Genomic DNA, 22,028 nt, shown 5'->3' with positions numbered 1-22,028 from the left:
AGTTATTCTAAGTGTTTTGGTTTATTTTGTTTTATTTTCATTGTTGATGTTTCATTGATCCGTTGGCTTCTCAACGCGCCTCAAAAGTAGTTTTGAAGCAGTTCTAAGCTTGGATAAAGTGTGAAGAAAGGTTCTAGATAATAAAATTTTTGTTCTGTTATTTGTTTCCTAAGGTAACTTGATCCGATTAAGATATACGAATTTTTAACATTTTCTTTTATAATTCGGGAATGGATGGAGATATCGAGATGCGGTTTTCACTAATATTTAGCAAATTTTATGGTGATTAATGGTCTGTGAAGTAAATACACTGTTGGAAATAATTCACGAGCACACCCTGTATAATCTGAACGCGTGTGTCTAGCGCAATAAAATTTGGTATGGAAGTAGTACTAAAGTAGTGTAACTTACTCTCACAAGGAGAGCAGCGCAACTCTGCTGGGAGGAAAAACATCAATAGCGAGAGTATCCCCCGTGAGCTTCGCGTATCATCGCTACACGACGTGGCATGGAGTCTATAAGTCGCTGTATTGTAGCAAGAGGGATGGCCAACCATGCCACCTCAACTCGCCTCCGACCAGGAATCCGCTGTATCGCACGACGCGCGCGCAGTCCACTATCTACCAAACGCCGCCATACAGTTCGCGTAGTGAGTGCGCCTTCCCCTGCCGGTGGCCAAACAGCTCCAAGTTGCCTTGAGGAGGACGCACACGACGCTAAAGCGCTGAGCACAAGAGTGCGATCCTCGTGTGCTGGGGTCACGAAGGACCGTCCCGGCCGCGGCTGTAGGTACCTATGTCCTACCTCAGACCATTCTTGCCATGCCCGTTGCACTGCCGATAACGACCGCTCGAGACGACGCGCAATTTCACAGAACGATACACCCTCAATGTGCATACCCTCAAACATTCCTCGCTCAAACTCGCTTAAGTAACGCGATCGCCCATCCATTACGCACAGAGTACGATAACAATGTGGTTCCTCACACCACACTAAAAACGACCGGTATTTTCCATCCACTTCGGTCTCCATAGCGACGGAATGTTCCACTTGGAAGAGCGGCTCAGTCAACAATGCCGCGCCGGAACAACACGAAACTCGATGAATAAACTCGTCGACAGTAAACCTTTGTGCTCCGCAAATATCATGGATTTATTTTCACGCGTTCAGATTATATAAGGTGTGCTCGTGAATTATGTCCAACAGTGTAGTACCGTTCCATTTAACTTTTTTTCAAAAATCACAAAAATATGTAACCGCTGCAGATAACGCCCTCTAACTTATTTGTTTTAAATCAAGCGGTCTTACTGAATCTATCTTTTAAAAGAGCATGAAATGCTCTTTCAAACAAGACCAAAAATATTCAGATTGGTTGAATGGTCTAGGAGATATTAAAATGTAAACATTTGAAAACGCATTGGCCTCCCCCTTCCTTATTATGACAGATATGAGAAATATCGCAAAACAAAAGCGATGCGGTATCATCCAAGCTATTAAATGATGTTGTCAAAGTTATAGCTCATCGTCTAAGTTTCTGAGATAGCGGGAATTTTATGTTTCTCAATGGCAGTTACGCCCCCTAGCGGTTGAATTACGAACTTCAAAATAATTTCCAGCTATTTATCTTGCCCACTTTGCTTATAAGGATTTTTTCCCAAACCTCTAGGCCTTACCGTTGTTGAGATACAGCCGCTCCGTACGCTTAACGGGACACCTGTATGTGCAAAAAATGACATTTTATAGGAAGTCGTTTTTATGGCAAAGTTTAGCAATTTTTTGTGACTAACATTCTAATTACTTTACAACAAAAAACGTAATTTTGTACAGAAATATGTTAACAACAATCCTATGTATTTAACTTTGAATTGTAGCGATCCGCAGATCAGTTCAGATTTTGGTAATTAATTATTGATATTTTTATTCATTCTCGGATAGAGGGGATCGCTGCTCGACTCATCCTTCCCTTCCTTTTCTTTTGTCTAATTGTTATAGTTGTAATTGTTTGATTGGTTAAACCACGCGTTGACCAATAAGATTATTCTTAGAGTTAAGAGCGTTCAGGGGGAAAACGTTTTCCTTTTGTTTTCCTTCCCTCTCTTTTGTTTAATTGCTGATGTTGCAATCTCTAATTGGTTGAGCTATGTGTTGGCCAATGAGGACTTTCCTCGAGGAAAGAGCGTCCAGGGGGTAAAGGTTTAAATATTGAGGAGGAGCGCCTTTTATGACAGTTTTTGGTTTGATTTAAATTAATTCCTTCGGCGAAGCACCCTGTTCGGTTTCGGTTGAGAGTCTTAGTGTAAAGTCCGAGTAAGACTCCGGTAATTCTTAAGTTTGATGTAAGTTATTTAATTAATAATTATTAATTAACTTTTATTCGATCGGATTAAAATTAAAGTGTTATACTTTTTGACGAGTCACTCCTCTCAATATGATCGCTTTAACCCTTGGTAAGTCGTAAATGTTTTATTTTACATATTAACTTGTAAAGATTGTAACTAATTGCTTTAGCTTTTTCTGATTTGGTATAAACCTACGTAATATTCGATGTTATTTTTGAATTATTCATTTTATTAAATTGATCATTTTGTAATTGTTGAACTTAGATATTTTTTTGATTAATTTGCTTATACAGATTTTCAAGTAAAGTCAGGTAAATTACTAGATTAAAATTTCTCTTGTTAATCAATATAAAGTTTTCGAGTTATTTTTGTAGCTAAATTTTGTTCGTTCCAATTTATTTTAACTTTAATTCTGTTTATTAATTTTAGGTAGTATTTTATTTCTTTGCTATTGTTTTCGTTTGATTTCACTCCATTAAATTTGTTATTTAAATTTGACTTGATTTCTTTTATTATATTTCATTTAACTTTGCTCCCTAAATCCAAGCCGGCGTGACAAGGTTCTGCTTGTCGCATACGCCTTTAGCACGCCCACACAACAAAGTAAGAGCCGCTCCTTACAGAATAAAGAAGTGAACCAGTTGAACGGCGGCCTTAAAAGAAAGACAATGATAAAAATTTCATTTAAAAACTAGTTCATCAGTGATTTGAATATGGAAAATAACTAAAATTATAATTATTTATACAAATATTCTTACTAATCATACAAATGGTTTATGAAACAAATAACTTCTATAAAATTAAAATGTATTTTAAATTATAATAAGATCTCAGTGTGAAGAAATAAGATCATAGAATACAACATTTTTAATCCATGTTAACTTTAGAGCACCAACTATGTATTGTTGTTTCACCTGCAAATAAAAACACATGGATATTAATAATAACTCAATTTTAATTAACATTTACCTGGTAATGGGTAGTTTAAACTATTTCGTAAATATAAATAACAAGGCTTGCTAAGATAACGCAATGTAAAAGCAATACTAATATCTTCATCAGTCCATCTAACTTGTTTCTTTGTTAATATTTTATCTAACTGTTTACTTGTGAATACATCAGTTAATTTATTTCTTATTATCTGATCCACCACCTTTTTGGCTTCCTTGTTCTGTTTCAATTTAAAATTACGGATAACTTGTGACAAATTATTATTTTGCCGCCTTTGTCTTAAAATAATTTTTTGTTTTCTTGTCAGTTTTCTTTTCAGTTTATAATTTTCCTCTCTCAATTGTGATACTTCAATTTGCAAATCAGAAACTCTGTTTTCAATTCCTCTGTTTGCTGAATGTGTTTCTGTACTCTCTATTTCTTCTTGGTAATCAGTTATTTCTATTTCTATATTTGCTGGAGGTACTTCCACATTGTTAATACTGCTATATGTTACCTCTTGGTAATCAATTATTTCAATATTTTTAATTGATGACTGTGTTTCTACACTCTGTATGTGGCGCTTTGTTTGTTCTTGGTGATCAGATGTTTCTATTGTGTTGTTTAATAAAATTGTTGTTATGTTACCATCCTGAACATCTTCAATGATATCAGTTATAACATGGCTATCAATTTCTTTTTGTTGATCAGTTATTGCTATTACATCTTTTGTATTATTGTCCTGAACTTCATTAATTTGGTTGTTTATTTCTTGATTGACAGTTTCTCCTTTCTTTGTAGGTATGGCTGTCTTCTTTAATAGCAATTTTGGTTTTAAATTCAAAAGTTCTGCTTTTAAATCACGCTCAAAGTCTTTTTCTTCAAAATGCAATGAACATACAAGAGAATGCTTTAAATTTACCTTGGGTTTGCATTTACTAATCCATTGTTTACGTAAAGATTCATTCTTTGGTATTTGAAAAAATGATATATTTAAGCCTATAACCCTGGATATTTCTTTCGTCATGCGACAACCCTCAAAAGCACAAGGAGATGGCATCTGAAATAAATATTTGTGTTCTAATCAACTCCAGCATTAAATGATATATCTATGAAATAGTATACTTACTTTTAATTATTCATAAAAATATTAAGTAAACTAAGAAATTCCTGAAACCAAAAATATAGTAATTGTAATTTAATATAATTATTAAACAATTTTTTTGTTGTTTTTTCCGGTGAAATGACGAAGAATGAAGAGTCTAACCTAACCTTATGGTCTATTGATGTTGAGTAATAGCGCGGGTGGCGCAATCTATTAATCAAACACACCAAATATAATTTAGACAACACTAAATTTGTAAATAATTTAATGTGCTTATTATAATAATATCAACATAGGGAAATCTAAACTATAAACTCACTTAGCAATGCTTAGCAATAAGATGAAGGTACACGGCGATTTCGTCAAAATATTGAGATTTCGTAAAGAAATCTGTATAAATCAATAAAACAAAGCTTTGCCATCCGCCTCGTAGATGGCGCTAATCCCTAAAATAAATTCTTTTTTTAAATGCTGTTTACTAACAAGGGAAGTGTCACAACTGTGTCTCACCGATTTCGATGCAATTTGGTACAGTCATAGAATGGGCCAAAATAAGGTTCGCACATTTTTTTATACGTGCGGTAAAAGCCCCTGGGGCGAGTTATAGGGGTTGAAAGTTTGGAGAAAAAGTACGTTTTCACTTATATTTTGAAAACGAAAAGTGCTATCAAAATTTGGTAAATTGTAACTGATATTCATTTTAAAAGAGCTTTCTTTTGATGTGTCACACATATAGCAGAGGGTTAAAAAGGGCGAACTACCCCTATTTTTTTGGAATTATTTAAAAACCACCCTATCGATTTTGGCGGCATTAAGTATACTTCTAGTGCGTTCAAAAATATTAGTTAAGGGTTTTTTCCCATTCGCCCTAGATCAACCCCAGCGAAGTTACGGGGGTTAACATGTAAGCACTTTTCGTAAGAATGATGTGATAAAATTGTCAGGTATTTTGAAAATACTTTAAACAAAACCGTAAATTAGTCGCACAATAAAATGTTTAGTGTAAAATAAGGCATAATACACCATATAGGGGTTGTTGGGGTTATCCACCCCCTTAAAAATTAATTCTATCCCGGGCGTTATTTGTCGATTACGGCGAAATTTGGTACTGTGTTTGTTTTATATTTGAAGTAAAAATTTTTGAAAATGGTTATAAGGGTTACAAATTAGGGGTAGTTTTTTGTTTATACCTCGAAGATGAAAACTGCCATCGTAACTGTGGTATTGTTTTTTAAAAATCTATCTATCGATGTTCCACGAGGTAAACTACCCTCATTTTCTTTAAATAATAAATATAAAACTACTAGATAAATAAGATATTTTATTTATTTATGAGTTAAAAAGCAACTGACAAAAAAAATAGTTCAATATACCAAAGAAGTTTATTCTACATTACTAATTGACGTTTTTTATGTATTATATTAATTTTCAATATTAAATTTATTTTTATTCTACGTAGTGTTGGCAAAAATGAAAGTCGTGGAAAAAATGTTTTAAACATAAGGATTTTTTACACCATGCACATGTTATGACCGCTATATCCCCACAGATATCACACGTTGGCTTCTCACTCGAAAAGCAAACTTCCACGGGATTTTCAAAATGGTCTGGTCTCTCCTCTATATAGCCACTTGCAAACCATGCGTATTTAAAAACATTTATAAACCGAGGGGAAGCCAACTGGTTATGCGTCAACGATTGCAATTTTAATATGTTATCCCTCTGATGTAAATTGACATCATACTGGTAAAGAATAATCTGATCAGAGAATCTTCTAATAAAATTTTTCCATATTCTGAAACCAAATACATCTAGGGGCTGTATTTGACCTGTTGTCCCTGCAGGTATAGATAAATGTTTAAAATTAGTACCTGATGGAGTTATTTCACTAATAACTTCAGGACAATGGCCACTCCAAGAATCTAATAATAATAATGATTTAGAACCAGTATTTGGAAAATATACATTTTGGAGCCAATTTTTCATGTGTTCTGAAGTTAACTTTCCAGATTTTGATGCCAAAACGTATATATTGTCTGCTTTAAACATTGTATTTGCTACCCTCGGTCCAAAGCTGCCAGAGGGTTCTTTTAAAACAATAAAAAGTGGAGAAAGAAGTTTCCCATCAGCAGATATTACGGGTTGAATTGTGTAACTGTGCGTTGTAGATGACACCGACTGGACCACACTTTCTACGGTTTTAACTCCTAAATCGCTTAATGTTCTTCCCGAATGGAATTCCAAGTTAAAACCGCTCTGATCCGAATTGTAGGTGTTTTCAGGTCCATATATTTGGATTTGTAGCTTTGCCTCTTTAACGAAATCTTTTGCTAAAGTTTTTACTCGATCAACATTTCCAATTTGTTTTTGGGATAGAAATTTTGTTATTTTTCGGCTTACTAACCGATTTGCTTTCTTAAAACGTTGCACCCAGCTATGAGATGCTTTGAACAGTTGAGGAGATAAATTCTTTTCATTTCTAGCTTGTATAGCCCATCTGCGTATATCAATATCATGTAGTGGCAATTTATTATCTACGGCGGCTCTCGCTTGATTAATTACAAATTCGGTAATTTCTGCTAATTTTTCTTTGTATGTCCCTCTTTCTTCAATATATTTAGACCATCTGTGCAATTGGGTCTTTGACGTTACTTTTCGGTATTTGTTTTTTACGGTTTCTAGTTTCAAATAACCTTTCTTCCCACTTGTCCAGTAATTTACCGCCTCTAATTTGTACTCGTAGTCGATGTCATCCTTCAATGGACAATGAGCATCAGTATCTTCTACAAACCTGTCAGTTGTATCCTGGTCTTCAATAATTTGCTGACCGTCATTGATGCCATTGGATGAATCGAAAATTAATACAGTTTCGTCTTCAATTTGCATATTGTAGTCTTCCATACTTTCCATTAAAATACGCTGTATATTTTCTTTTAAACTAACTTCTGCTTCATTTACAGGAGTCTGGGGAATATTCATAACAGTAAAAACTGTCATTAGCAAATTTAAAACGTTTATTGGGTTTATTGTAACCATTGCTTCTGTCAGTTGCTCTGAAACTAAAATCTACCCACTGGGCACACGTTCTTTTATACTAGAAAAAACTATTTTGAGAAATGACCTTTAGCAAGCGGCACTAAAAAAACAAATATTGTGCCAAAATTTTTTTGGTAGGTGTATTTTTGGCAACATTATGTAGAATAAAAATAAACTAATAAACTATATAAAACAAACACAGTACCAAATTTCGCCGTAATCAACAAGTAATGCCCGGGATAGAATTAATTTTTAAGGGGGTGGTTAACCCCAACCACCCCTAAATGGTGTATTATGCCTTATTTTACATTAAACATTTTATTGTGCGACTAATTTACGGTTTTGTTAAAGTATTTTCAAAATACCTGACAATTTTATCACATCATTCTTACGAAAAGTGGTTACATGTTAACCCCCGTAACTTCGCTGGGGATGATCTAGAGCGAATGGGAAAAAACCCTTAACTAATATTTTTGAACGTGCTGGAAGTATACTTAATGCCGCCAAAATCGATAGGGTGGTTTTTAAATAATTCCAAAAAAATAGGGGTAGTTCGCCCTTCTTAACCCTCTGGTATATGTGTGATACATCAAAAGAAAGCTCTTTTAAAATGAATATCAGTTACAATTTACCAAATTTTGATAGCACTTTTCATTTTTAAAATATAAGTGAAAACGTACTTTTTCTCCAAACTTTCAACCCCTATAACTCGCCCCAGGGGCTTTTACCGCACGTATAAAAAAATGTACGAACCTTATTTTGGCCCATTCTATGACTGTACCAAATTGCATCGAAATCGGTGAGACACAGTTGTGACACTTCCCTTGTTAGTTAAAAAGAATAAACCATCAGTAAAAATTAAAACGATACATTATTTGAAGCGATACCATAAGATAAATAATACAAATGATGCAAAACCAAATACTGTTGGTGGAAAATAATCCATTCAACTGCAACAAAATTCGCATTAAATTTATTAATGAGTCAAAAGAAGGGCTTAGCAGCTCATTTTTTTTATAATGTTTTATGTGAGGGATAAAAAAGAAGCTTTACACTGAAGAAAGCAAAGAGTCTATTGAGATAGACTCTGCTGTTGTTTCTGTTATAATAATAATAATAATAATAATAGTTTATTGGCATAAAAGAATACTACAATATAAGTAATACATTAAAATAACTAAGTATAGAGTTTGCCAAAGGGTATTTCCATCAGTAAGCCAAATTATGGCGTCCTGGTCTTCCTGGAAATCCCATACACAAAAAAAAGAAATATATAAAAAAAACAAAATAAAGTAATAACAAATCAAAATTAAATTCAACCTGAAACAATAATCGTGGCCGATAAGTAAAAAACGAAAAAAATATAAAAAATGAAGAGCCTAAACAACTAAAAATTAATAACAAACTATTAACAAATTATTTAACAAACTAAAAAGAAAAAATATATATATATATACACTAACTCGAGTTGAAGGTAGAACGACGCGCTAGTCATTAAGCAATTTAAGACGCAGAGACTCTTTAAAAGTGCGAAACGATTATCTGTCGGTACCGGATATACACAGACTGAAGAATTATTGTTATGTGTGGATATACCATTTATGCTAACACAAACATTCCGAAAATATCAAGAAACCGTAAGTGACAAAATCATAGATTAAGCATGGCAGTCTATGAAGAACGCAGGTGAAGAAGAATTTAATTTGGTTACAGCTTCAGGAGAAGTAAATAAAGACTGAATTCCTATGATAACCTCAATTGCAGATGCCTGGTGTAAACGCTAAACGCTCGAACAACGTCAATTACGATGCATCATCCGGAATGGTACTGCTATAAAATAATTGTATACAATAAAATAAAATACTTGTGTATACAGGTAATTCAGGTAGGTAGCGAAAGCCGATCAGGGTTATGTTGCTATTGATAATGATAGCAATTCCGTTATAATTTATGAGTGACATTTCACATGAAGAATATAAAAGAAAGAAGAATTTATATGAAACTTGCAAGATGGATGCATTAACAGAAATAAAATACAAATTCTTACCAGAAGCTAAAGTACCAATCAGAAATGGATCCAAGAAAGGTATCTGTGCCTAACTGCATCGAGATTTGGTGATTAAATAAACTTAAATCAATCTTGTACTCGAAATTTGCTAGAAACAATAACACTAAACATGGCCAAGACTATGAATGGCTTGCAGTAAAAATATTTGAAAGTAAATATAACTTGTCAGCAAATTCTTGAGCTCTATTCATCCGTAAGATGTATGGGTTCTTAGTTGCAAGTCCAAATGAAACAATAAAAAACGAAAATGCCATCGTCGACGTGAAGTGTCCAGCGAATTTCAAGAGCTTACATCTATTCAACGATGGCAAATTAAAATTTTCTAAAGATTTTTCTATTCAGGGCTGTTTTATTTATTACACTATTAGCCATATTTTGTATACTTGAATCATTATTTAATATTATTATTAATTAGGTATTACATATTATTTCATTTACTTATACAAGGTGATGCAGACCATCCATGCAGTCCATTTTTCTAAACGGAAATAGTCAAAAAGTTAGAATGAAAAGTAATAATATTCATAAAATGGATATGCTTTGCACAGCCAAGAAACCAAAACACGTCTACGTAAGATTACATTTATTCAGCTATTACATTTTTTCTTTAATTTTTGTAACTACCTCTGTTTTCAAATAAAATTACTTACACAGTTAACCAAAATAACAACCAAAATAATAAATAAATTGGAAAGTCAATAAAAAGATTGATTGTGATTTGTAATTAAGAAATATTGTTAATAAACAATAATATTTAGAAGAAGTCGTTTAATTTCTTCATTAATAACATTAACGAGAAAAAGAATCATACATGATGTTTTTTTATCTATAAGGGGTCGGGCCTAGTAGAAAATAAACTTCGTCTCGTTGCTTCCGAACGTCCGTCGTCTGCGCCCCTCAGAAACTGACCGACCTGGTAAAGTGGGCTCTTAAGTTTTTGACTGTTATCATAGTAACTATAATTTTAATTTTGTTAATTATTTTATTAGAATAATATACTTACTAAAAGAAATTTTCATTCATGTGTTTTATATATTATATTTTTTTTCCATATAACATAGCTAATTTCAACTATTTTTATTAGGGGTTGACACCCCTTTATGTGTAGCACTCTAATTTTAACGAAAATCAACTTAGGGATTGCGAAGCTATATCCACACCAAATTTCAACTCCTCAACTCACGGCTAAGGGGTGGATTTTATTTTTCTTTCACCCAACATAGCAAATTTCAACTATTTTTATTAGAGGTTGACACCCCTTCATGTGTAGCACTTTAATTTTAACGAAAATCAACTTAGGGATGTCGAAGGTATATCCACACCAAATTTCAACTCAGCAACTCACGGCTAAGGGGATGGTTTTAACCTCTTGAGTTTTAACGGTTTTAGCTTAAGAGTAGTAACGGTCGTTACTGTTAGGAACCAAATTTTATTTGCTTAAGGTTTCGTCGGGGACCATTATAATCAACATGAGTCATCCAACATTGATTTCGACTTTTCAGCTGGTGCACCAGTCTTGACTCTTCAAAGCTTCGTTTGACAAATATTGAAAAATGGTCCGTTATATTATTCCTCAAAACAAGTGACAAAAACACATGATCAGGGAAGTTTGATTTGATAAAGATGTGATCTATGATCGTCTTAGAATTTTTATCAACGCGAGTTGGTTGATTAAAATAAGATTTGAAACCACTCTGAGCCATGATATTTGTATATCGAAAAACAGCATCATCATTACTATTGAGTAAATTAAAATTTACATCACCCACAACTTCCAAGTTTTTATTAATGCTACGGATATTCAAATGTAATAACGTAAACGATTTATAATTACATTAAAACCCCTGTAAATGATCATGAAAGTCGTCCAGGGTATCAGCAACGCGTGTAAGCAAATTTGTTGTTCCAAATAATTGTCCATTTCTTTTTCAATTGGATTGAGATGAATGTTTCTAGGTTAGCGACAAAAAAGGGAAAAAAAGGGGAAAAAAGAAGATACTATTCGTGTGAGTGGCTCTTTTGCGTTTCCGAGGACCCAACATTTTTCATTTTCATGCGTAAATCCTCTTCATTTGTTATTCTTATTAAAGTATCCCCCGAATTTCTCCGCACCAAAATCCTTCCATTCCTCACCCAGACGTAATTAAAACCCAATTCGCGCGCCCTCTGTTTAGTGAGGAACAGAAATTGCTTATTATAAGGAGTTAATAATTATTAATAAATATTTTTTGACCCAGTGAGGCACCATGTATGTTTTTGTTCGTTATTGTCAGGGTTCTATGAGCCATAAATTTATCTCTTTTAACTCTCTTCTTAAATTGAGCTACGATAGTAACATTCAGATTTAATAAATAACCTAGTATGTCTCATTCCAGGAGAACTGGTCCACAGTAGGCGAAGTCCCTCTTCAGCCCATAGTCCAATCTTATGTTTGGCCAACGCAAATGATACACCAACTGCTGGCTCTGGCCACACAAACGCTTAATCGCTGCCCTCTCGTGCTAGCTCATCTGCCGCTTCATTGACAGCAACCCCAGAGTGACCTGGGACCCAGATCAGAGACACTCTGTTATCACAACTCAGTGTGTTTAAAGTTCTTTTACATTAACCAGAGTCGATACCGTTTTCACGGCGTGCAACGCCTGGAGAGCGGTTTGACTATCTTACCGTCATGTCCTTCACCCCTCTCTTAAGAAGGATTTTAGCACCCATGTCAATAACAAATTCTTCCGCCTGGAATAGAATACAGTACGTATCCAGGCTGTAAGCTTGCTTAATCCGAGGTGTCTGGCAGTCTACTCCTGCCCCGACCCATTCCGGCGGTTTTGATCCATATGCAAACATGAAATGCAAATATCTGCCTGAACCAGAGAATTTTCGTTTTCGATCACTGATAGTGAACCCGCCTAATCTGATGGCATTGATAGCACAATATCAGTGCTTATAAAGTCTTTCACAGCCCATTGGTAAGACATGTCGAAACAATTTTGAGCATATTGCATAAATCTGTAAATGGTAATTCTAGCCATTTCCTCTATATGCAAATGCAAAGGAGATAGGCCAAGCAGAACATCCATAGAGTTGGTGTTGTGCTTATCGCACCAGAGATTACCAATCCAGCTACTCGTTGCATTCGTGAAAGTTTACTGATAACTGAAGTTTGTCGGACTTTCCTAAACCAGGTTGCTGCTCCGCATGAGATCATAGGTCTAACCACACTCACATAGAGGCAGTACAGCCTTTGCTGTCACAGCGTTGTGTTTTAGTGCTAGTGTTAGTTTGAGTGTTAGTGCTGGTGTTAGTTCTTGTTCAGCATCGGCCTTGAAAGCCTTCGTAATAATATGTTTCTACGTAAAGTTGTTTCTTTTATATTGTTGAAATAGGGTTTTTGTAAGAGGCGGAGAATGGAGAACCTTGTGTGTATGTTTCCGCGTGTTGATTGTATTGGTGAAAAGTAAAAGTTGTTATTAAACAATAAAAACGTTTTTGTTACATCCTAAGTTTCACCTGGCTTTTTTATTTTAATTAACCTAAAGCGATTAACGTAAACGCTTTGTTGTATTCACTGGACATTTCTTCGCATGGCTTATTTCTGTTTCTTTTTGTTTGACAAACGCAATTTAATTGCATCCTACTAAACCGCGATTATGCTGGAAACTATATGGAATATTGAAAAAATAAAACATGGTCATGATTACTCGATCATCTTTTACGCCATATACGCGAACACATGGATCTGCTGAAGTACGATAACCTCCGTTTTCTAAAATGTACGCATTTAGCCGCTTGTGTCACTCTTGACCAGATTATTTCAAACTGTAAAGTGGTTTCAGTAATTTACACTTTTCCTTTTCTTTTTGTGCTGAATAAACATTTCGGGCTGCTCCATGTACACCTTATCTTTTAGTTCCTTGTACATAATAGCTGCTGGTAGCATTGTTCAAATGGTCTCATATCTTGCTAAGGGAGCAAATACTTCGTCATAGTCGATTCCTCGTTCTTGCTTGTGTTCCCGCGTTACAAGCCTTGCCTTGTACTTCTCGATTTCTAATAACGCGAGCAAGGGGCCATTTTGTTGCAGGAAATCTTTCGTCTTTCAGCATTACCAACCATCCAATCTGCAGCTTTTCGACTTCAGAATACCATTTCGACGCATTTTGTATGTATTGTAAGTAGTACTTAGACCAGTAGTTCCAAAATTGATCAGATGTTCGTCGTATCATTTGCCACCTTGATAGTCTTGATATATTGATATCAAGTGTAGATGGTTCCGGGATGGATGTGAGAGCAGTTCCAATTAAAAAATATCCAGGTGTTAGAACGGCAATACTATTTGGGTCATCAGATACTGGACACAACGGTCGTGAATTTAAAATAGCTTCAATTTCAATTAATGTCGTAAATTCTTCGAAGGATTGAGATGCATCCCCGATAACTCGCTTGAGATGATATTTGACGGACTTAACGCCCGCCTCCCATTTTCCGCCAAACTGAGGTGCTCCAGGAGGGTTGAAAATCCATTGAGTTCCATCGTTCGCTAATAGATTTGCAATAGATTTCCATTGTTCAGATGCTGAATTGAAGGGATTGCGGAGTTCTCGGTCAGCACCAACAAGGTTTGTCCCACAATCACTTGTAATTTATTGTAGCAGCGATTCCTCTACTTCCAACAAAACACTTATATGCTGCGATAAACCCCGGAGAAGTATAATCTGTGGCGACTTCAAGATGAATAGCTGATGTGCTGAGACAAACAAAAATGATCAGATCGCCCTTGTAAATCTTACCGCCACGTCCACGCAGTGTACGCAATGAAAAGGGCCCAGCATAATCGACACTAGTGTTCAAAAATGAACGAGATGGAATAATACGTGATTTTGGGAGTTAGCCCATTAATTGTTGACCAGTAATTGTTCTCTGACGAGCACACACCATGCATTTGTGAATAAAAGGTCGGACTGGCAAACGCCTACATAAAATCCAAAACTGCGAAGATTCCATGAAGATTGAGTAAATGATGATATCTGATAACCAGTGTGGTGAATGATGACATCTTCGGAAGAATAAGAGGATGCTTCTCGTTCCAATCCAAATTAGTAAATTGAAGCCTTCCACTAAGTCGTAAAAATCCGTTACCATCGATGAATGGTATTAGACGATGAAGACGATTTCATCAAGGTAATGTTTGATTAGACATCAATATGGAAATTTTAGGTGCAAAATATATTTTTTGAACATGTTTTGCCAAAACCAGTAAAGCACCATTGATTTCGGAAGTAGACACACCACGTGACGCCAAATCAGCAGGATTTTCTTCAGAAACAACGTGATGCCATTGAGCAGATGATAGTTCCTAGATTTCAGGACTCGATTGGATACAAATTCCATCCATCGTGACGGGTGATTGGTAATCCAATGAAGTACAATAGTAGTATCGGTCCAAAGGTGAATATGATCACTTCATTTTAATGCTTTTTGAACGTTAACGTGGCACAAAGTTCAAGTCGCGGAATTGTTAATCGCTTAAGTGGTGCAACCTTGGTTTTATACGATAGTGACTGTTATTTTATTGTTATTATTTGATGTTAGATACTCCGAACCAACGAGGTACAGCAATTTCAGAGACTGAATGAAATTGTTTTATAAATGTACACCATCGCTTCACAAATTCGTCTGGTAATTTTTCATCCCAATCCCAGAGGGTCAACATTTGTGCAATAACTGATAATATGCTTCTCTTTGTAAACGTATTACTTTTAACGGAAAATGTTTTCCAACTGAAAATGAAACTATCGTCATTACTTTTCCATATTAGGCTTAAGGTTCGATACATCAAATTAGTTTCAAAAGATCGTGAATCAGAAGTTGCAATATTTTCTTTAGGTAGCGAGCTAATTATTTCTTGTGAATTAGATGACCATTTCTTGGCAAGAAAACCGCCCGCCATAAAAATCCCGTTTAGATGGTGAATTTTTTCTCTAGCACGTATTGTATCATTAGCACCCGATAAGATGTCGTCTACATAAATATCATTCAAAATAATATCGGACGCAAATGGTAAAGTTTTAGAGTGTTCTTGAGCCAACTGATGTAAACAACGTATAGCAAGGTATGGAGCGCAAGTTAAGCCATATGTACCAGTGCACAATTGATATATTTTTATTGTATCAGATGGGTTAGCTCGCCATAAAATCTGTTGAAATTGCAAATGATCAGAGTGAACCTTTATCTGGCGATACATTTTTTCAATATCAGCAGCAAAGGCAACAGGATGTTGTCTCCATGGCATTAAAACATCGACGAGATCATTCTGACGTTTGGGTCCAGGCAAAAGGTAATCATTAAGAGACATTCCTGAGGTAGATTTCTGAGAGCCGTTAAAAACAACCCGTAACTTAGTGGATGTACTGCTTTCTTTTATAATTCTATGATGAGGACAAAAGAATTGTTGGCCTACCAAAGAGATTTCTTTTGAACATTCAATCATGTAACAAAGAGATAGATACTCTTCCATGAATCTGGAATATTGACATTAAAAATTTAGATTTTTTAGAAAACGAGATTCCATACGAAGCAACGCCTTTTTTGCCATTGCATAAGAATCACCAATATTAATTGAAGTATTTCTAAAGGGCAATCGAACTATAAATCTTCCTTTAGAATCTCTGGTATGAGTAAGTTTAAAATAATCTTCACAATCCTGCTCTTCTTTAGTCAGTAAAGGTTTTTTAACAATTTGAGATTCTTCTTGGTTCCAGAAGAAGTGCATTAATTAATAAAGATTGTTTTCAGGAGAACATTGAAATGAGTAAATTTTGTCTTTTGCACTTTCCGAATTTATTGATCCTGATAGTATCCAGCCAAGAGTGGTATTTTGAAGGAGTATTGAACCGTTGTTTAATCGACGCATTCCGCTTTTCATAATTTGGGAATAAATGTCAACACCTAGGATGACGTCAATTGTTGTAGATAACATAAAATGTGGATCAGCAAGTGTGACGTCTTTTAATTCATGAGAAATATCCATGTTGCAAGTAAAAATGAAATTTGAATAAGGAAATAAAAGACAATATATGAACTTCGCACTTGCATAAATTGTTTAATTTAAATCGGCACCGGTTTCGAAGTATATTACTTCATCCTCAGCCGAAAACTATACATAAAAGTAAAATGCTAAGATTAATCTAAGTTACAAAATATAAATTTATAGAATACTCACTGTCAAAAGATGAAGCCAACAGGCATATTCATTTGAAATTTGAAAAGCTTGAAAAGTTGAAAAAATTTTTAATCGTAAGTAATATCCAGAATATAAAATGCGTCGTAAATCATATAAAAAAACAAAATGGAGGTAATGTAAAACGTGAAGCGTATGACAAAGTTGTAATGAAATCTAAAAATAGTATAAAATAAATTAAAGTAATAGAATTATTACGTAAAACCACTTACGAATGAAAAGCGATGATTGTATAAAAATATTCTTGAAAATCTTGGCGGAGCGAGAAGAAGAGACTGGTGACCGAAAACGAGATTTACAAAGCGGAAACAAGAACCGGAAAAAAAAAAAGCAAACAATTTAAATTTTTAAATTGAAGTTATTTAAATATGAAAAGATGGGTTTACGGAAGAGTTGAAGTTGATCATTCATGAGGTGATATTTATTATTATTTTTATGTTTAGTAATTTCTAAGATTTCAAGAAAATCTAATTTAGTACTTTTATCACATGAATGTAAAAGTTCAACTCCTCCATAATCTATTTTATGACCAGTTTCTATGTGGTGTTTGAAGATATTAGAATTAGCTTTTGTCTTGTGTTCTCGGATTCTGGTCTCCAGTCTCCTCCCCGTTTGTCCAACATATATATTGTTACAATTAAAGCATCTGACCAGATAAACGCCGCTCTCTTTAGCAATATCAAAAACTTTTTTAGTGTGATTAGTAAGTAAATTTAAAATGGTGTTACGATTTGAAAAGGCTATGTTGATGTTTTAATTGGAAAATATTTTATGAAATTTAATAGTTAAAGCGTTAAATTGTAGAGGTTTATATGTTAAAGTGTCTGTATTGTGTTTTGTGAATAAACGATCTTTTTGTATACGTATCATATTAAAGAGATGAGTAATCTTGCCAATAGGGAAACCATTATCACGGGCCAAATTAAAAATAAAATCTATTTCTTTAATTCTATTACTTTCAGAAAGAGGGTAATCAAAAATTCTATTAATGAGAAAACGAAAGTTAGCAAATTTGTGTTGATTAGGGTGTGATGAAGTGTATGGAATAGTGGTAGAAATAGAAGAAGGTTTTCTATAGATGTTGTATTCAATATGGCTATTATTGTTTTTAATTAATGTTAGATCTAAAAAATTGATAGTATTATCTTTTTCAATTTCGATTGTAAATTTGAGGTTGTTATGTAATGTGTTGATGTAAGAATGAAAATTATTAAGTTCATTAATACCACCATTCCACACACAAAAAACATCATCTACATATCTATTCCAAGAAATAATATGTTTATAAAAAGGATTAATTTGGTTAATGATATGATTCTTTTCAATGTTATCTAAAAAAATTTCAGCTAAGAGGCCCGACAATGGCATCCCCATTGGGAGACCATCTGAAAGTGAATAATATTCATTGTTAAAACAACAATAATTTTGTGAAACAATATGTTTTATGATAGTATTAAAATCCTTAACATTATTTTTGTTATCAAAATGTGAATCAAAGAAATTAGATACTATTGTAAGGGTATAATCAAGTGGAACGCTTGGATAAAGATTAGTTACATCAAAGGACACTAGCAAGCAATTATCAACATTAATATTTTTAGTTAGAGCTATGAATTGATTTGAATTTTTAACAGAAAAAGCTGATGTAAAATTAATTTGTTTCAAAATCTTAGACATAAAAGTGATTAGTTTACGTGAAGGTGAATTTCCAAAATTAGTTATAGGCCTGATGGGCATACCTTCCTTATGTAGTTTAGGTAAGGAGTAAATTGAAGGTAAATTAGGTTTGATATCTAGAAAGTAATTGGTTTGAAATTTCTTATCCGTGTTATCGAGATAAGGCGTATATCTAGTCAGAGTCTCCTTACACATATTAATCACATTTCGGGTATTTTTAATCATCTTATCTAAAGGATTAAAGTTTATCTTTTTATAATTGTTCTCAAGTAAAAAGTCAAGAGTTTTCTGCACGTACGTATGTCTATCCAAAATGACTATGCCTGCTCCCTTATCAGCCCTTACAAAGACAGCATCATCAAGTTCCAATTTTTGTTTTATTGATTTAATACATTTCCAGTTATTAAGATTATTTTTGTCAACTTTATTAATTATTTTAGTTTTATTATTATTGTTTAGGAAATGTATTAAATCACTTTTGATCTCATTGTAACAAGAAACATTTTTAATTATGACATCTAAATCAATTGCTGTATCAATTATGCTAACCTTAGGAGACAGAGCAAATTTATGTCCGTTGTTAAGTAAATTCATTTCATCCTGGCTAAACTGTATATTTGTAAGGTTCTTGAATTGATTTGTTATGACTTTTATGGTTTGTGAAGCATTTTTCTTTTTTGAAACATTAATTTCTTCTTTTTTCTTTAGAATATTGAATTTATTGTTTTTCTTTCTTCTATCTTCATAACCAAATATTTTGGCTTCACCCTTTGCCTGTATGAGTATTTCTTCTATCTCTAAGTGATGAAAAATGGATCGTAGAGTTCTTTGAGTGATTGCAAGTTTTTCATAAGTGTTGTTGAGATTTGCAAAGTGTTTTTCCTTCTCGCCCCCCAGAATCTTTTTAATTAGTTGATTTTTCAATTTTGAATTAAGTTTATGACATTTGAGTTTAGCAAAATTTGGAATAATATTTTCTTTGATGCAACGATTAATGAAATTTATATGATTTTTGATGAATTCTACCTTTCTGTATAGCTTCTTAAAACCATGGATTAGATTTGCAGTAGAAACATTGAAGTTATGAGAAATATCCATGTTGCAAGTAAAAATGAAATTTGAATAAGGAAATAAAAGACAATATATGAACTTCGCACTTTTCAGTTTGAAGATCATTGCATACAACTTGTGGAGGTACGTAAGCCGTGATTTGAGGTAATACAAGTGCATTATGTCGATATTGCATGTAAGGTTTAGTTCGAGAGCTAAGATAACAATCAACATTTCCATGCGAAATATTTGTTGCTTGTCCTCCAACACCATGAATAGGAACAGATTTTGAACGTCGAGGTAACTGTAGAAGTTGACATAAAGATTCGGAAATAGAAGAAACTCTAGAGCCTTGGTGAATTAAAGCGAGTAATATTGTAGCTTTAGTTGTTAGATGTGAGACTGCCATATGAGAGGAGTTTTGAATAACTGTTGTATGAGGTGTAGAGTTGTTAGAAGTATCAGCTCGATTATTTTGAAGAGCCACTGTTTGAAATTGAGTGTTAGAACGATGCAATGAAGTATGATGTTGTCGTTGACAAGTGCGACAACGCTTAGATGAGCGACAATTCTTTATAAGATAGCACAAATTCTCGTCGTTGTAGGGGAGATTTGTTCAGGAATTGTTGACAAGATGAGATGTAGTGATTAGAGTGGCATAACGAACATGACTGATTGTGAGTCGGCGTTGAAAAGTTGTGAGATTTAACGTAACCAATAGGCTTAATTGGAATGTTTCGTTTTGTAAAAGTGAGCTGTTCAATTGCATCAAGACTATGAATTCTTCCAAAAAAAAAGCTTTCTAACTCTTTAAACGTTGCTGGGGATTTCTTCCTCCTAATAGATTTTTGCCAATCTTTGAGGGTTTCAGGATCAAGTCTTCATACAATCCAAAAAACGAGTATATTATCCTATTGATTTGTAGGACAATCTAATGCTTCAAGTGTACCAAGATTCTCTTTAATCTCACTTATAAACTTTATTCATGTTTAATTGAAATTGAGTCATGAAAATGTTTCCATTGTAGATAGTCACCAGATAATTTTGGTAAATCTATTCTTGGTAATTTAGGAGAATGAGAATTTATAGCACGTGTTGTATTATTTAAAGAATTATTTGCTGAGTTGTCAGAGAGAGCGGATAAGTTATCTATAAGATCGAACATGTCTCCTTGAATATTCACGTATTGTTCTTCGCACTCAGCATATATATCGTCCTTAAAATAAACGTGATCTTGAAATTCATCGCGATTACCAGTTACAGTTTCATGAATTTGCTGGAATTTAGCCCAATTTGAATTTAATAAATTTAAACGACTTTTTATTCGACCGACCGTCCAATTTGCATCGCCTAGTTTTTTAAAGATATAATAATAATAAGTAGTAATAATTATAAGATATAATAAAGATGTTTGCCACATCTTCATTGCTTGTCAATGGTGAGCTACATTACACGTAAATTTATCTATAAATGTTGGGCCTTCTCGTCTGAGACTATTGTTGCTAAGATGTGTGAATCAAACGCAATTTTGTTTGCTGAGAAACAGAGTTAATTGTGAATGGAGAAATTAGACGAAGAATTACCGATAAAAGAGGATAAAAAATGTTTTAACACACACAAAAGATAGATTTATTACAACTTGTTGTGATTATAATCAAATAATATGCAAAATGACTTTAAGCAGGTGATATAAGTTATCGTGAAATAGTGTAATATTTTTAAATTCACATCAAATCGGTTTGTCGTCCTCTTAAAACCGTAAAATAACTAAATGAAGTCTTCATTAACTTAAAAAAAAAATCATTTTTATTTGATTAAGATATTTCAACGAAATATATTACCCAGCTATAAGCGGTTAAATCGAACGGAGTGAATTTTCCTAATGATAAACCGAATGACGTTTTCAATCTTAAATGACAAAACTTGATCGTCGACACATTTTTTTGGGAACAAAGATACCATGGTGTTGAATAAATTGAAAATTGTAGCTTGGAACTCTAAGAAAATAAGTATTTCTAAAGTGTTGAAGGTTTAGTTCGAAATAAATATTACAAATTACTTGTGCTATTAATAAGTCTGAAGTAATCGCTAACAAAAAAAATTCTATTAATATTGCAACGAAATATCCTAAGAGTTGTAAATGGTCCGATACAGAACTAGCCTGAAATGCAAAAATTAAATGAAAAGGAATAATATACAGGGTGTTTCAGGTTTCTGTAGCAGGACTTTAACACTTTTAACAGAAGATAGATCTTCTTGTATCTTTGTTTTGGAGATACAGGATGTTCTCCAATGTTAATTTATTTAATTGCCATCGGGAGTTTATTGTAGATTTTTAAACAATTATAACCGAAACTGGACTGTGTTAGTGCTAGCCGGTGTTGCGGAAGAAAAAAATTTCTTTTGAATCTTGTAGAATATTCATGGCAGTTCATGGAAATTTAAAATTTCATATACAGGATGTCCCCGAAATGCGTGTACAACGGAAGACCACACATTCCTTGGCTCAAAATAGGTCGATTTAAGTTAAGTTATCTATATATCAAAGTTAGCAAAAAAAATCTTTTATTTTTTATAACTCGAAAA

At 33.6% G+C, this 22,028-nt stretch overlaps 1 protein-coding gene across 4 annotated transcripts; it reads right to left on the bottom strand.

Moving 5' to 3' along the window:
• Nucleotides 1-3,129: 3,129 nt before the first annotated feature.
• Nucleotides 3,130-4,706, bottom strand: LOC111419713 (uncharacterized). Of its 4 annotated transcripts, none has more exons than XM_071196428.1 (4): nt 4,542-4,706; nt 4,399-4,439; nt 3,309-4,329; nt 3,130-3,253 (listed from the first exon to the last, which is right to left on the bottom strand). In XM_071196428.1, exons 3-4 carry the CDS (start codon nt 4,327-4,329, stop codon nt 3,207-3,209), a joined length of 1,068 nt encoding a protein of 355 aa, XP_071052529.1. In that variant the 5' UTR covers nt 4,399-4,439; nt 4,542-4,706; the 3' UTR covers nt 3,130-3,206. The 4 variants fall into 4 exon arrangements, with proteins under 4 accessions (XP_071052529.1, XP_071052532.1, XP_071052531.1 ...); XM_071196431.1 differs by having other exon boundaries at nt 4,395-4,439; nt 4,542-4,704; XM_071196430.1 differs by having other exon boundaries at nt 3,309-4,349; nt 4,542-4,704.
• Between the last annotated feature and the right edge of the window lie 17,322 nt (nt 4,707-22,028).

The sequence above is a fragment of the Onthophagus taurus genome, chromosome 6 (assembly GCF_036711975.1).
Source record: "Onthophagus taurus isolate NC chromosome 6, IU_Otau_3.0, whole genome shotgun sequence".
NCBI lineage: Eukaryota > Metazoa > Arthropoda > Insecta > Coleoptera > Scarabaeidae > Onthophagus > Onthophagus taurus.
This window is presented reverse-complemented; position numbering and strand designations above follow the sequence as displayed.